The sequence below is a fragment of the Erpetoichthys calabaricus genome, chromosome 4 (assembly GCF_900747795.2).
Source record: "Erpetoichthys calabaricus chromosome 4, fErpCal1.3, whole genome shotgun sequence".
NCBI classification, from domain to species: domain Eukaryota; kingdom Metazoa; phylum Chordata; class Cladistia; order Polypteriformes; family Polypteridae; genus Erpetoichthys; species Erpetoichthys calabaricus.
The window spans coordinates 324701902-324718189 of record NC_041397.2 but is presented as its reverse complement, the minus strand read 5'-3'; the positions used below and the strand labels follow the sequence as shown (position 1 = coordinate 324718189).

Below are 16288 nucleotides of genomic sequence, written 5' to 3'. Positions count from 1 at the left end.
TCCTGTTTCTGAGCCAATTTTGAACCCATCTAAAATCATCACCCTGAGTTCACACTTCTTAAATTTGATACTCACACTTTCTTGTGGTACCTTATTAAATACTTTCTGAAAGTCACAATAAATAATAAAACATGACCTCCTTCTTCTGAACCCATGCTGACAGTTCAGTAAAATTCTTGTACTTCCCAGATGTTCCTCAGTCTTATCCTTAATAAATCTTAATTAATTTTAAGGTGTTGCACGTTAAGCTTACTGGTCTCTAGTTGCTTGGAACTGCCCAGTCACCCTTTTTATATAATGGGATGATATTTGCCATTTTCCAGTCCTTCAGAATTTCTTAAGTGCACAATGACTTCCAAAAAATATATGTGATTGGTTTATGTATGTACTTACTAACCTTCTTAAGAACTCAAGGGTAAATATTATCTGGTCCTGAAGATTTGTTTGATTTCAGCCTCTTTAATCTGAGCAGTACTTCTCTCTCTACAATTTCCAAATCCCTCAGTACCTCCTTAGTAGTCCCTGTTACCGCTGGCAGGTTATCCACTTCCTCACATGTGAAAACCCCAGGAAAATGCAAGCTTAGACCATCCACTCTTTCACTGTCTATATCTTTTAATTTCCCTTTACAATTCCTGATGTACTTCTTCTCCTTGACTGTTCTTTTACTACTAAAATACTGAAAGAATCTCTTAAGGTCGTCTTTCACCTTATCTGCTATATTCCTCTCCAACTGTCTTTTAGCCTCCCTGATATCCTTCTTAATAGTTGCCCTCATGCCCTCCATTCACAATGGAGTTATTAGTCTTAGGGCTCGTTTATACTTCACACTCAGAACGTGTACACACATGCATCATGGCTGCCACGCGTTCCCAGCGTTCATTTGACGCGTCCTCTGAGCAGGTCCTCAGAAATGAATAGGACGCGTGCACCAGTTGCAGTTCTAGCAAAATGTCAGGGGGCACAGTGTGATAAAAGTTAGAATGTGACGTCAGAGTCCCTGTTTACTGTCTACATATGACAGAAATCCGCTTTGAGGATCCTACGGGATCGATGTGCCTGCTTTGATGTTTGATGAATGGTTCGATGTGGTGAAGCAAAATGCCAACATACAAATGCATCCGTGGTGCTTTTATATAGCGTTGCATATTCCCCATCATAATGACATGATACATTTTAAAGGTTTCACATACCATCTTCTGTGCCGCCTTTTATTTTTTATGCACCTTCACAATAGCAACAGAATGTACAGTGCTGTATTTGAGCCACAGAAAAAAATTAAGGACACAGTGAAAAGGTGTATTTTGTGATTAAAGTGGAAATTTCAGCTTTAATCTCTAAATGTCCACTTTAATCTTATAATTTACTTTATCCTTAAAGTAGACTGTCATAAACGTCATCTTAAAACCGACCCAGTTGTTGATCGCTACGAGCTTCTGGGGTTTCCTCCAGACCTGAGAGCAGCGGCAAGCAGCAACAGATCACCACACAGAACATATTAGGTGTATTAAATTTATACTTGATATCAGTTTCATAAAAGTATGCATTAAAGTATGTATGTTACATTTTACAGATAATTCGTTAATTTTGTTTAAATAATGAATACTGTTAATAATTACACACATGGGGGTGGCGGAGTGGTAGCGCCGCTGTCTCGTCGGGAGTCATGTTGCTGGTATTCCCTGCCTGGAGTTTACATGTTTTCCTGCTGGGTTTCCACGGTGTGTTCCGGTTTCCTTCCAAAGATATGCAGATTTTGGGATTTGGTGACTCTAAAATGACGCCAGTGTATGTGAGTGCTTGTATTCACCTTGCGATGAGCTGATGACTCGTCCAGGGATTGATGGATTTAATCATTAAACATCCTTTTCAGATATATTTCAGCAAGGTGTCCTTGGAATTTAATGGATGTTTCAGACGATTCACAACACAGCAAAGCCGAATCTGTTCTTACAGTGATGATATCTTGCCCTGCCACCTGGCGGCATCTTCCAGATTTACATAAAGTACACATGCAAGTATGAACAGTAAAACTCTTGCGTAGCAGGAGCATCCGCTGGAGCATGTGTAATGTGTGAAGTATAAACCTGGCCTTATACGTCTTATTCATCTGTTTTTTCTTTTGTGCCTTCTTTTTCAACTGTTTATTAACCCACTGCAGAGTTTTTTTATATTTCCTACTAAGTCCAGATTTACGCGTGTATCTGTCCTGCATTATAAGTAAAATGTTTTTAAACCTGTTCCACTGCTCCTCGACTGCCTTCACACTTAAAAGCTTATCCCACTCTATATTCATTAGACTTTGCTCTACCAAAGTTAAACTCAACAGTTTTCTTCTTTGCATTCGCACTCTTACAAAACACTGACAACTGTATTATATTATGGTCACGTGACCCTAGTGGTTCAATCACCTCTACACCCTCAATTCTATCCTGATTATTACAAAATATTATTACAAAATCCAGACAGGCGTCACCCCGTGTTGGTGCTTTAACATGCTGTGTTCAAAAACAGTCACTGATTACTTCTAAAAACTCTTGTGCTCTGCAGTTTGTAAGGTTATTCCAGTTAACATACAGTAGTTAAAGTCCCCCATTACTATAATATCTCCCTGTAAACTTGCCTTTTAGTATTACTAAAAAGATGTGCATTGAAATTTCTGTCTGCATTGGGTGGTCTATAAGACACTATTAAAATAAGATAATAATATAATTCCCTAATATTTTCCAGGTGATGTCACATGTCCTCACTAAAATGGGGCTCATCATCCAACTGCATTTAAATTCTGCTTGACATAAAAAGCAAACCCCAACCATTTCTGTTCTGTTTATCCTTCCTTTGTTATTTAGCCAGGTTTCTGTTATTGCTATAATATCATAATTATGCTCCACTACATACAACACCAACTCACTTATTTTATTCAATATACTGCTAGCATTAAGGCAAGCTATTTTTAATATGTTACTCTTTTACTTTATACTTGACATACAAAAGTAAAATGTTAAACAGGCCTTAAAACTAGAATTCCCGAAGGCTACGAAAAAAGTCATAATCCGGGGCCAACTTAAATTCCTTCGTACCTCTACCATCAGCGTCTTTTGTTTTGTAAATGTCTCAATCAGCACAAGCAGTAAGCAACCTGCTATCCTATCCCCCCACCGACACAGCAGAAATTCTCCTAACTCAAGTCTGTTTGTCTGGGTGTGAGGTGTCTGGAGTTGTACAGGGTAAATAATATCTCGTTATTTGGAACACATGCATTTCATGGGTGTTCCGTGTCTACAACAAACTGTATAAAAGTATGATGACAGGAAATGTGAGACAAGAAATGTTGAACACATAACTAAAACAGAATTTTTTTCCATGTTATTGTAAAAATTAATAAAATGTTGACATGAAGTGTATAATGTGTGAAGGGTGAAGAGAAATATCAAATAAACACTTTCACAAAAGGTATAACAAAACAAGTGTGTCCTTATTCAAAAATATTAAAGAAGAAATTATTCAATTTACATTTGTTGCTGTCAAGGAGTAAAAACCGAAGCCCAAATGCCAATTGCATAGCTGGTGTAGAGGTAAGAATGGCTGCTTCTGAATCAAGTGATTGTAGATTTGAACCTGGATATTTCGTGCATTTTCCATTTTGAGTAGTGAGCTGTTATTATTACTATCATATAATAAAAACATACATTTGCTTTGAGTCTGTAACAATTAGTGTAAAGTTTTGCTACTAAGGTATTGCTGAATGGATATAAGCAGACACACATGTGCTGGTGAATCATGTCTTCTTGGTATCTTGTTGTCACTTGAAGTTTTTGTTATTCAAAACACAGTTGTTTCATTATACCTTTGTAAAAGTGTTTATTTTATATTCCAGTAACCACTTGAATGATATCAAATCTGTCTCTGTCTCTGTAGCACATACACACACACATTCATGCACGAAAATGCAATTATTTCAAAACGCTATGCCATTTGAACATGAGTTGTCAATCTTGCCTGTACTCCGCCTTATGGTGTATGGTACTGGGAATGAAGGCGGACTGCTTCTTTTTGGGGGCAATACACCGTCAGCATGGCACTGCTGGATCTAAACACTAGTGTGGAGAATTGCTCGCGTACTGAAGTGACCTTAGCTGCAGGTGGAAGTCCTGTTTTACTTATGTTGCCAAGCAGCACTCTATTAGCCAGTGAAAGCAACTTGAAGAAGTTGTCTGTTGTTACGGTTCTGCCTTTGTCCAGAAACGGCTCCATATGCTTTATGACCACAGTCTCAGAAAGTGTTTCTCCCGTAGGATGACTGGGATCTTTTCCTAAATAAGGATTGGCATCACACATGTACTTTGTCTCCAAATATGTCGTTTTTCACAAATGCCGCATGATAGTTTGATAGCGGTCATGGGACATCGTATCTTTGATTGCCGGTACAACAAACAGTTCTGAGCAGGCATCAAGCACAGCACCAACTGTGGTGTGCTTGGAGATAAACTGCATCAACTCAGAGATTGAGATGGAAGTTCATTGCACCACATGGACAATGACAGAGAATAAAACTTTTTTCTTTAGTTATATTCTGGAATAAATGCGCACTTTTTTGTTATACCTTTTGTGAAAATATTTGATATTTGGACTTCAGTCTTTACACTTTAATGTATACTATAACATGAAAAAAATGTTATTTTAGTTATGTGTTCAACATCCTACATTTGTTAACATTGTTGTAGACACGGAACACAGATGAAATGTATGTGTTCCAAATAACGATATATTATTTACCCTCTAGAACTCCAGGCACCTAACATCCAAATAAAGAAACTTGAACTTGGAGAACTTCAGCTGCCTCGGTGGGGGGGCGGGGGTGTGAGGATTGGATAGCAGGCTGCTTGTGCTGATTGACACATTTACAAAATAAAAGACGCTGATGAGGAGGTGCGAAGAAATTTAAGGTGGCCCGGGATTACGACTTTTTTCGTAGCCTTCAGGGACTCTAGTGTTTACATGGGCTCTGGCCTCCACTAACTGACATGTGATCACGTCTGTACAGCTGCTGAGTCCTTTTCAGTGATATCGATAATGTTACACTAAGGACACACGTGACATGCTCAGACAGTACAACAACGTGGCACCTGCCAAAGTGTGAAGTGAAAATAGATTGTGATGGATGGCTGGCAGCTCAACCAGACCGACACACCCAGGACGCTAGATGGCGACTTCCCGCGGGGCACTATGGGAGATGGAGTTTGCCTTCATAGCCCTGCTGGGTACCATGGGTGCTACCGGGTAACGCTGCAGGGAGACACAGGGATTTTTGTTTCTCATATAACCCGGAAGTACTCCAAAGTCATGGGGACAGAAGGACAGAAGTACTTCTGGTCTGAAGAAAATACAAGTCTCCATCTGACCCAGACTATATAAAGGATTAGTGGAGATCCAGCAAGAGAGCCGGAGTTGGGAGGGAGTGTGACGGAGCTGCTGGGAGAAGAGAATTGTTGTATTTATTGTGTTAGTTTATTGTGGTGGTTGTGGTGTTTTGGGGGATAACACTGAAAAAACACTGTCTTGCGTACTGTCTGTTGGGGTAAAGGTGAGCAAAAGGCGCCACCAAGCATCCACAGTGTTGCAACATATAGAGCCATTAAACAGCACACTGACATGATGCTAATGCTTACCAGCTGGCTAGACACTCCATGGTGCAGGCACCAAGAATACCCAACCCAGAGAACTGTGTGCTGATGTCTGCCCTGCTTTTCCAGTGATCACCACTCCCAGCCGTGTGCAGCCAGTACTTTCACATCCTGTGTTGAATGTGTGTTTGATGAGCACTACTTGGCCTTTCTTCCCATGCATGGATCTCTGCACAGAGGACCAGACTATTCCTTTTTAAATTCAATGGAGACATGTTTCCTGTTCATCTAGCCTTTGATATGGCAATCAACAAAGGCCATTGACAAACATTCCACAAAGTTGGCCTGTTTCTGGACAACTCTACATAGTAATCATCTCACCTGAAGAAGGGGCCTGAGTTGCCTCGAAAGCTTGTATATTGTAATCTTTTTAGTTAGCCAATAAAAGATGTAATTTTTCTTGCCTTTTCACTAGGGTCTCTGGATATGACAATATTAAAGTCATGATGCAGGACACATCTCCTCAAGGGAGAGAGGGGCGCCATTTTTATACCAGTAATGTGGTCTACAAAGAGGTGTCTGTGATGTCCTCTATTTTCTCTGGTATTCCCCTTTCTTTCTGTTCCATCTCCTTCTTTCCTTATGGTGTTCCATGGTCACCCATCACTGGCTACATTTATCCCTCCTTTTATTTGAGGACCAGAGATCCACATGTTCCACTAGTAATAATATTCAACTGGCACAGCATAGGAGACACAGACAACAGTAAAATAAAATAAAATGACCAACATGAATAAAAGAAGTGCAATTTCATGCTTTGACTGCATTGCTAAGGATTTAATTCAAAGTATAATTGTCTTTCAGCTAAACTTTTCTTAAAACTTGTATTAAAACACCACAAATATTATTCTCCATTGTTCACTGTCATCTAGGACTTTGATTGATTTCACTTACTTGCTCCCAGCATGCTCATAAATTCTCTTCATAATTGGTGTCTCCTTTTGCAAATCTAACAGCCTCTACACGCTGTCCTCCTATAGCATTTGATGAGTGTCTGGATTCTGGATGGAGGTATTGTTGACTATTCTTCCATACAAAATCTCTCCAGCTCAGTTAAATTTGATGGCTGCCGAGCATGGACAGCCTGCTTCAAATCATCCCATAGATTTTCGATGATATTCAAGTCAGGGGACTGTGACGGCCATTCCAGAACATTGTACTTCTCCCTCTGCATGAATGTCTTTGTAGATTTCCAACTGTGTTTTGGGTCATCGTCTTGTTGGAATATCCAACCCCTGCATAACTTCAACTTTGTGACTGAAGCTGGAACATTATCCTGAAGAATTTATTGATACTTGGTTGAATTCATCCGACCCTCGACTTTAACAAGGGTCCCAGTCCCTGAACTAGCCACACAGCCCCACAGCATGATGGAACCTCCACCAAATTGGACAGTAGGTAACAGGTGTTTTTCTTGGAATGCGGTGTTCTTCTTCCGCTATGCAAAGCACTTTTTGTTCTGACCAAATAACTCCATTTTTGTCTCATCAGTCCAAAGCACTTTGTTCCAGAATTAATCTGGCTTGTCTAAATGAGCATTGGCATACAACAAGCGACTCTGTTAGTGGCATGAGTGCAGAAAGGGCTTCTTTCTCATCACCCAGCCATACAGATGTTCTTCGTGCAAATTGTGCTGAATTGTAGAACGATGTACAGATACACCATCTGCAGCGAGATGTTCTTGCAGGTCTTTGGAGGTGATCTGTGGGTTGTCTGTCACCATTCTCACAATCCTGCCTCTGCATATGCTGCTCCTGTACTTGTCTTGGCCTTCCAGACCTTGGTTGTTTTAACAGCAACTGTGCCTGTGGCCTTCCATTTCCTGATTCCATTCCTTACAGTTGAAACTGACAGTTTAAACCTCTGAGATGGCTTTTTGTAGTCTTCCCCTAAACCATGAGACTCAACAATCTTTGTTTTCAGATCTTTGGAGAGTTGCTTTGAGGATCCCATGCTATCTGTCACTCTTCAGAGGAGAGTCAAAGGGAAGGAAGCACAACTGGCAACTGACCATGTTAAATACCTTTATATCTCATGATGGACACACCTGTCTATGAAGTTCAAAGCTTAATGAGCTCATCACACCAATTTGGTGTTGCAAGTAATCAGCATTGAGCAGTGACAGGCATTCAAATCAGCAAAATGACAAGGGGACCCACATTTGTGCACAACCAGTTTTTCACATTTGATTTCATTTCATTCAAGTTAATACTGTGTCACTAAAAATCTTTGTTCAGAAAACACCTCAGTACTCAGATGTACCTAGGAAATGAAAGACAGACCACTGTTATCTTTTTTTGTTGAAAGGAAAGTCAGTTATTATGCAGGCTGAGAGGGGGTCCCAAACTTTTTCATATGACTGTACTTATAAGGCTGCTGTTAAACAGTCATTTGCTTTTCACTCATAATACAAAAATTAAATCCTTTTAGAGAAATGTGAAATGTGAAAAACTAAAGAAAGTCTAAAAATACAGCCCAACACTACATGTCTCCTGAAAAGCACATTTTTATTTTGTGAGACACTCTTGCCAAGTGACTTCTCTCTCACGTCCATAGGTTTTTACACGCAGATCTGGCAGTGATGATTCCACTACAAGTATCTCTAAGCACCTGCCATTGTGAGCTGAGAGATTCACAGATGTCCTGCACTGTAAATAATTTGCAGTCTGCCTGTAGCTGGGATTCATGGTTGTCTATTAGGCTGCATCGGTCTGATGAACTCATTTTTAATAAATTTTTTCACGATAGCTATTGATGAACAATCATATTGGAACTGACTCACTTGCACAATTGATTTGACTAGTCAAATAAAAAAATGAGTCAAAAACGGGAGTGGAGTCACTTCTACCTGCAGTCTGAATGGGGCTTTAGCAGCCTGGAGCAACATATGGACTCAAACACAGTATGGACTTTACAATTTATTTTTACCATCACAACATTTCTCTAGCATTGGGGGCAGCTGGCCCTATGCCCCCCATCATACACACTGTCTATAACTGGTAGACTTAGCAGATTTGAAAAAAAGAGGGATGGGAAAATGAGAGAAAATGAAGTCTGAAGCAGTCTAAAGTCAAATACTGAAAGAACAAACTGATTGAAACTGATTTGGGACCTTTACTGTTTTCACTTTACATGCTTCCACTGGGATCTCTCATTAGGAAACATCATGTTAATTTTCACTCATATGCAGATGACACCCAGTTATACCTTTCATTTAAGTCAAATTAAGTTTCTCTGATGTTGTTTTTAATTAGTTGTGTTAGTAAATTAAAGGAATGGATGGATGAGAACTACTTGTCTTTAAACACCAATAAAACAGAGATGTTAATTGTTGGAGGAAGTGACACTGATCATAACAATATTTTGTCATCATTTAATTCAGTTGGAATCACCATTAATTTTAGTGCATCAGCCTGCAATCTAGGAGTTATCTTTGACTCTAGCATGTCATTTAAAGCACATATTACAAAGTTGTCCAAATCAGGTTTCTTCCATCTTAAAAATGTTAGGAAATGAAGGTGCTTTCTAAATAAACAGGATTCTGAGAAATTAATTCATGCATTTATCTCTAGTAGGATTGACTACTGCAATGCAGTGTTCACTGGATGCTCAAACTGTTCTTTATACAGCCTCCAGTTAATCCAAAATGCCACTACAAGAATCATTACACGAACAAGAAAATACAAACACATAGCTCCAGTTCTTAAATCCTTACACTGGCTCCTGGTTAAGTTTAGGGCAGATTTCAAAATCCTCCTTTTAACATATAAAGCATTAAATGGCCAAGGTTCGGCTTACTTGTCTGAACTTATCATGACTTACAAACCTGAGCGCACATTAAGATCTCAAGATGCTGGTCTGCTTAGGATTCCAAGGATTAATAAAATAACAATGGGAGGTCGAGCTTTTAGTTACAGGGCCCCTAAACTGTGGAATGGTCTGCCTGCCTAACAACAACAACAACATTTATTTATATAGCACATTTTCATACAAAAAGTAGCTCAAAGTGCTTTACATAATGAAGAGAAGAAAAATAAAAGACAAAATAAGAAATTAAAATAAGACAACATTAATTAACATAGAAAGGAGTAAGGTCCGATGGCCAGGGTGGACAGAAAAAACAAAAAAAAAACTCCAGAAGGCTGGAGAAAAAAATAAAATCTGTAGGGGTTCCAGGCCACGAGACCGCCCAGTCCCCTCTGGGCATTCTACCTAACATAAATGAAATAGTCCTCTTGGTAGTTCGGGTTTTTCACGGAGTCACTTGATGCTGATGGTCATACAGACTTCTGGCTTTTAATCCATCCATCATTGTTGGAACATCATGGTGCTTTAGGTAGATGGTGGTGGCGCACGCCACCACCAACAGGACACCGGAAAAGGAAAGAGAAGAGAGAGTAGGGGTTAGTACGGATTTTGAATGAATAGTTATTATAATGAATTAGATATACAGAGTATCAGGATTAAATTACAGTGAAGTTATGAGAAGGCCATGTTAAAATAATGTGTTTTCAGTAGTTTTTTTAAAGTGCTCCACTGTATTAGCCTGGCGAATTCCTACTGGCAGGCTATTCCAGATTTTAGGTGCATAACAGCAGAAGGCCGCCTCACCACTTCTTTTAAGTTTTGCTCTTGGAATTCTAAGGAGACACTCAGTTGAGGATCTGAGGTTACGATTTGGAATATAAGATGTCAGACATTCAGATATATAAGCCGGGGCGAGATTATTTAAAGCTTTATAAACCATAAGCAGAATTTTAAAGTCAATTCTGAATGACACAGGTAACCAGTGTAGTGACATCAAAACTGGAGAAATGTGTTCGGATTTTCTTTTCCTGGTAAGGATTCTAGCAGCTGCATTCTGCACTAGTTGCAAACGATTGATGTCTTTTTTGGGTAGTCCTGAGAGGAGTGCGTTACAGTAATCTAGCCGACTGAAAACAAACGCATGAACTAATTTCTCTGCATCTTTCGATGATATAAGAGGTCTAACTTTTGCTATGTTTCGTAGGTGAAAAAATGCTGTCCTAGTGATCTGATTAATATGCGATTTAAAATTCAGATTACAATCAACGGTTACCCCTAAGCTTTTTACCTCCGATTTGACTTTTAATCCTAATGCATCCAGTTTATTTCTAATAGCCTCATTGTATCCATTATTGCCAATCACTAAGATTTCGTTTTTTTCTTTATTTAATTTGAGAAAGTTGCTATTCATCCATTCTGAGATACAAGTTAGACATTGTGTTAGCGAATCAAAAGATTTGGGGTCATCGGGTGCTATTGATAAATACAGCTGTGTGTCATCAGCATAGCTGTGGTAGCTCACGTTGTGCCCTGAGATAATCTGACCTAATGGAAGCATGTAGATTGAGAAGAGCAGTGGACCCAGGATAGAGCCTTGTGGAACACCATATAGAATATCATGTGTCTTTGAGTTATAATTACCACAACTAACAAAGAATGTTCTCCCTGCCAGGTAGGATTCAAACCAATTTAAGACCCTGCCAGAGAGGCCCACCCATTGACTAAGGCGATTCTTAAGAATATTATGATCAATGGTGTCAAATGCGGCACTCAGATCTAAGAGGATGAGAACAGATAAATGGCCTCTGTCTGCATTTATCCGCAAGTCACTATAAGAGATGCCCCTTCGGTCTCAGCTTTTAAATCCCGACTCACTACTTCAGTTTAGCACACCCTGACTAGAGCTGCTGATTAACTGTACAGACTGCATCTCTGTTGTCAGTCATTAGCACTAAAACATAAGTAACATGATCGTTATAATTTGTTACTAACCCTCACCTATTCTGTATCTCTTCTTGGTACTCAAATGTGCCACTTGGTGCCACAGCCCACCTGCCAAGTTGTTTTGTCTGCCTAAGGTAAAGTCATCCCTGATGGAGGATCACAGGAATCGTGGGAAAGACAGGTCCTTTTATTGGATTTGCTGGCCCAGCGCTAACTCAGCTCTGCCCAATAGGGGGAGGCAGCTTGATGAATGAGGCCCCAGGACTCTAAACAAATCCAAATCATATTATGTGATATCATCTACTGTTAAATTCTGCTCCATAGTTGTGAAATTTTTATTGTTATACTGTATTGAGGAGTTGTTCTGTTCTGTGTACTGTATTGTATTGTATTGACCCCCTTCTTTATGACACCCACTGCACGCCCAACCTACCTGGAAAGGGGTCTCTCTCTGAACTGCCTTTCCTGAGGTTTCTTCCATTTTTTCTCTACAAGGTTTTTTTTTGGGAGTTTTTCCTTGTCATCTTAGAGAGTCGAGGCTGGGGGGCTGTCAAGAGGCAGGGCCTGTTAAAGCCCATTGCGGCACTTCTTGTGTGATTTTGGGCTATACAAAAACTACAGAAAAACAAAAACTGTCACCACAACATTTGTTTTAAATTTATCCACAATAAACAATAGGAAAAAAAATAAAGAAAATAAAAAAAAATCATCAAAATCACAAAAATAAAAATAGGATTGTGTTTATGTAACTCAGAACCATAAAATGTAAAAATAAATTAACAAGAAATTAGGGCAAAATTAAATGTCAAGAACTCATAACCTCTAAGCACCTCACTTGATCTCTGCCATACAGACTGTCTGAGATGACCAGCCTCCTTAACACTACTTGAATGTGGACACAGTGGCAGCCCACCACTGACCACACCCCAGGACTAAGCCACACAGGATCAGTTCGGTGTCTTCAGTTAACTTAATAAGCACATCACTAGGATGTAAGAGAAAACCATGAGCACCCATAAAAAACAACAAAGACAGAGAGATATCAGTCAGACTCCACAAAAACACAGGACATGGCTTGGACTCTACTGTCAGGCAAAAGTGCGGAGTAATTCTGAATGATTCATTTTTAGGATGTGAAACATCTCTGAAAACTGCTCATACTCATGTTAAACTCCCCTGTGCTTGTTCTTGTCTCCCCAGGACCAGACTTCCTGAAGGAGATGCAGGCCAGTGTCCAGTCACCTTCTGTTGGTCCTCACGTCAAAGGTAACCAGTCCTCATGTCTTTGGTCAGCATCTTCTCCACTCGTGTGCTCCTCAGTTTTCTCACTTGTTGTCATTTTGACTTTCAGACCTCCATGAGATGCACAGAGCCACTGTGTCTGAATCTACAATAGCTCTGAAGGATCAAGCTTCTTCTGCCGTTCCTCACAGCACAGCTGGGTACACTGAGTTGATGGTCATTAAACAGAACACAAGGACACTTAAGGAGACTGAACATGAACTTGTGAAGACTGGGAGGACTCATGAAGAACTTAAGAATAAGGAAACAAAACAGAAATGTGAGAGAATCTGGACTGAGCAGATTTTCAAAAGAAGTCCTGGAAGTGAGACTTCCCCCCACATTGTACTGGTCAGTGGAGTGGCTGGAATTGGGAAGACCACCATGATCCAGAAGATCATGATTGATTGGGGTGGAGGCACTCAGTACCAGAGGTTTGCATTTGTATTCCTGTTTAAATTCAGAGAGCTTAACCTCCTAGACAATGAGATTGAGCCACGTATGTCACTGACCAGGCTAATTGAAAGGCACTATAAACACCTGAGTGACTCAAGACTAACAGAAATCCTGCAGAAACCTGAAACTCTTCTTCTTATATTTGATGGACTGGATGAGTACAAACACAAACTGAACTTCACTGACAGTCAGCTCTGCTCAAACCCAGATGTTGAGGTGCCTGTCCACATCCTGGTCACCAGTCTGGTCAGTCGGACATTACTGAAGGGCTGCTCAGTCCTGATAACAAGCAGACCAACAGCCCTGGAAGCCATGGACATGGGAAGAGTCGATCGGTTTGTAGAGATCCTGGGGTTCCACCCTGAACAAAGGTTGACGTACTTTAAGAAGTTCTTCAGTGACGCTGCTCTGGGTATCAAGGCTTTTCAGTATGTGGAGGAGATCGGCATTCTGTACTCCATGTGCTTCAATCCCTCCTACTGCTGGATGATCTGCTCTGTGTTGACCTCTGAAAAAGAGCGAGGAGCTGCCCCAAGAACTGTCACTGAGATCTTTGTGATGTTCCTTCACAACATCCTGACCAATTACAGAGAAGAAGCCAAGTACCAAAGGGAGATTCTGGTCAGACTGGGAAAAATGGCCTATAATGGGGTAGACAAAAATATTTTTGTGTTTTATAACAATTTTGAGATGTCCACTTTCGGTCTTCAGTCAGTTGTATACTCTTCATTCCTCTCTGGTTTTCTGCACAGTCAAAGCACTCCAGATCACTCTATGTACACCTTCTATCAGGTCACCCTGCAGGAGTTCATGGCTGCCTGCTCCTTCTACTTTGATCCATCAGGAGATGTGAAGGAACTGCTGAAAAACCAGGACTCGTGTAAAGATGGCCGATTTGAGATTGTCACTCGATTCCTGGCAGGACTGGCTTGGTGTCCTGTGTTTAAAACAGTGGAGGGAATTCTGGGGGAATTTGAGGGGAAAACCACACAGCGGATACAGGAGTGGGTGAGGCAGAAAGCTAAACAGGCGCTACAGGGCCAAGATAAAAGAGAAGCTGTGCGAGTTTGTTACTGGCTCTCTGAGACTCAGAATAAGGAATTAATTAGAGACGCCATTGGGAAGGATTTAAAGATGAACTTTAGACGGATGACTTTATCTTCTGTGGACTGTGCTGTGTTGGCTTCTGTCATCAGCTGCTGTGGAGAGCTTAAAGAACTTGACCTGTCAGGAACCCCTCTGACCCCCGAGTGCATCAGGAGACTGGCAGGAGGGCTCAGCTGCTGCCATTTAGTCAGGTGAGTGATGCGACTTTGACGAGTTCAGTTTGATCTGTGAAGGCACTTTATGTAAATGAGAGTCACTGGAGGGCACTGATCTCCACTGTCATAGGATCTTCTAACAACAGGAAGTGATACCATGACATTACTTACATGATAACTATGCCGTCTCATTCCTGCAGATCCTTTACAACACATCTGAGACATCCACACATTATGTCCTCATCTCCATTCCAGACGTTCAGTCATTAAAGCTCTATTGACAGACAATGAGCTGACACCACTGGTGTAAATAAGCAGATTAAAACTAGAAAATGTGTACATGATGTAACGTTCAGGTGTGTTTGGGCTGTGAAGACAATGGTCTGAGATCAGCAGGTTGGTTCTACAACCTTCTTAGTCTATTTCAGGTTTTCAGGGGCCACAGGTTTCAGTACCAGCGTGTGGTGTTCCACGTGCAGACCACCACGTTTTTGGTGCTCATGATGCATCGTTTGTTGTTGATACGTTTGCTTCATTAGCTGTACTTTCTTTACTTTGCAGATTTAAATCATCTTAACAGTGCATTTTGTAGCAATTAGGTCATTCACTATACTTTCAAAAAGTGCTTTTTCCATGTTAACTCCTAACTCTATTGGGTTTGTAAACTTTTGAAAACGTTGTGGTGTTTATACACTTTCTTTGAATACTTCTGCTTGTTATCACAGACAGTAAAATACACTTAGGAACTGCTAAATGACGAGTATCAAATTGAAGAAATTGATATCCACAAGTGTTGTTTCTAAAACTACCACTAAATTCTGATTTTCTTTGCAGACATAAAAAAGACATACAAATTAGCAGGAGTCGTACCAAAGGTACACACAAGGTCAAGTGTGAAAAACTGACATGTTTAGTAAAATCAAAGCACTGAAGTACATTTAGAAAATCAGCCACTTGTAGAGAATTTACAGAGCCTACACACAAGTTCAAATCACCAAGCAAAAGCACAGCAGGATACCAAGAACACAGAGAAGTGAGCAACTCAGTGTGTTCTGCCAACAAGACGGGACTGATTTGGAGGACGATACACAAGTAATATCCACAGAGGTCGTGCACCAGACAGCAGTAATGCCAGATACTCAAATGATGAAACATCGTGAGCAGAAACTGGCTTGATTCTAAACTTAGAAGAACATATAACTGCAACATCACCCCCACGGCCAGCAGTACTACTTTAAGATAACAATAGTGGGGTGGGACAGCCATATTTAGTCCAAAATAATCATTACATTGTTGGCAGGTTTCCATCAAGCACAAGACATCGATATTATGCCCCACAACGAAGTCCACAATAAAGGCTGATTTGCTATTTAGAAAGCAAACGTTGAATAGGTCCATTTTGGCATTTGGCATATAGCTGGAGGATTGTGGTGTTTGATGTTTTAATGAAATAGACTAAAAGTTCTCAAAATTCACAGGAGGAGATAGTCTAGTAGTGACAGCGGAAAAGAGGCGTAAATAATACAGCGTCCAGATCAAGTCAGTGTTGGTCTTAGAATGATAATAGTCAAACTTCTGAGGTGAGCTTTTGTGACAGGACCCGGGCCAGCGCAGAATTCAGTACTCAGTACACTGCAAAGTATAAAGCTCTGAAAAGAGTACATTATGGCCAAAATCCAAGAGAAAAACCACAGGATTCAAAAAGCAGCCAAGGAAGCAGATAGCGGACCATAGAGGCAATAATACCAAGAGATTCAGTTTTTATCCACAGGGGACAAGCGACAGCATTTACGCCTGTGTCATCTCTCATAACCTGGAAGTTCTGGTGAGGACCAGTGAAGAATGAGAGAAGGA

The 16288-nt window shown here is 40.4% G+C and overlaps 2 protein-coding genes across 8 annotated transcripts in view; one reads left to right on the top strand and one right to left on the bottom strand.

Annotated features, from left to right (window-relative positions):
- Nucleotides 1-16288, bottom strand: part of LOC114643553 (protein NLRC5-like) — a 5922889-nt gene that overhangs the window by 5660134 nt on the left and 246467 nt on the right. The gene's annotated exons all lie outside the window — the stretch shown is intronic.
- LOC114641980 (NACHT, LRR and PYD domains-containing protein 3-like) overlaps nt 1-16288 on the top strand; it is a 1026505-nt gene that overhangs the window by 973650 nt on the left and 36567 nt on the right. For 3 of the 7 annotated variants that reach the window (XM_051925828.1, XM_051925826.1, XM_051925823.1), the window contains one exon: nt 13389-14470. The exons of the other annotated variants lie outside the window; for them this stretch is intronic. In XM_051925828.1, the coding sequence (XP_051781788.1) occupies nt 13389-14470 (1082 nt within the window). The remainder of the gene's footprint in view (nt 1-13388; nt 14471-16288) is intronic. 7 annotated transcript variants of the gene reach the window in all.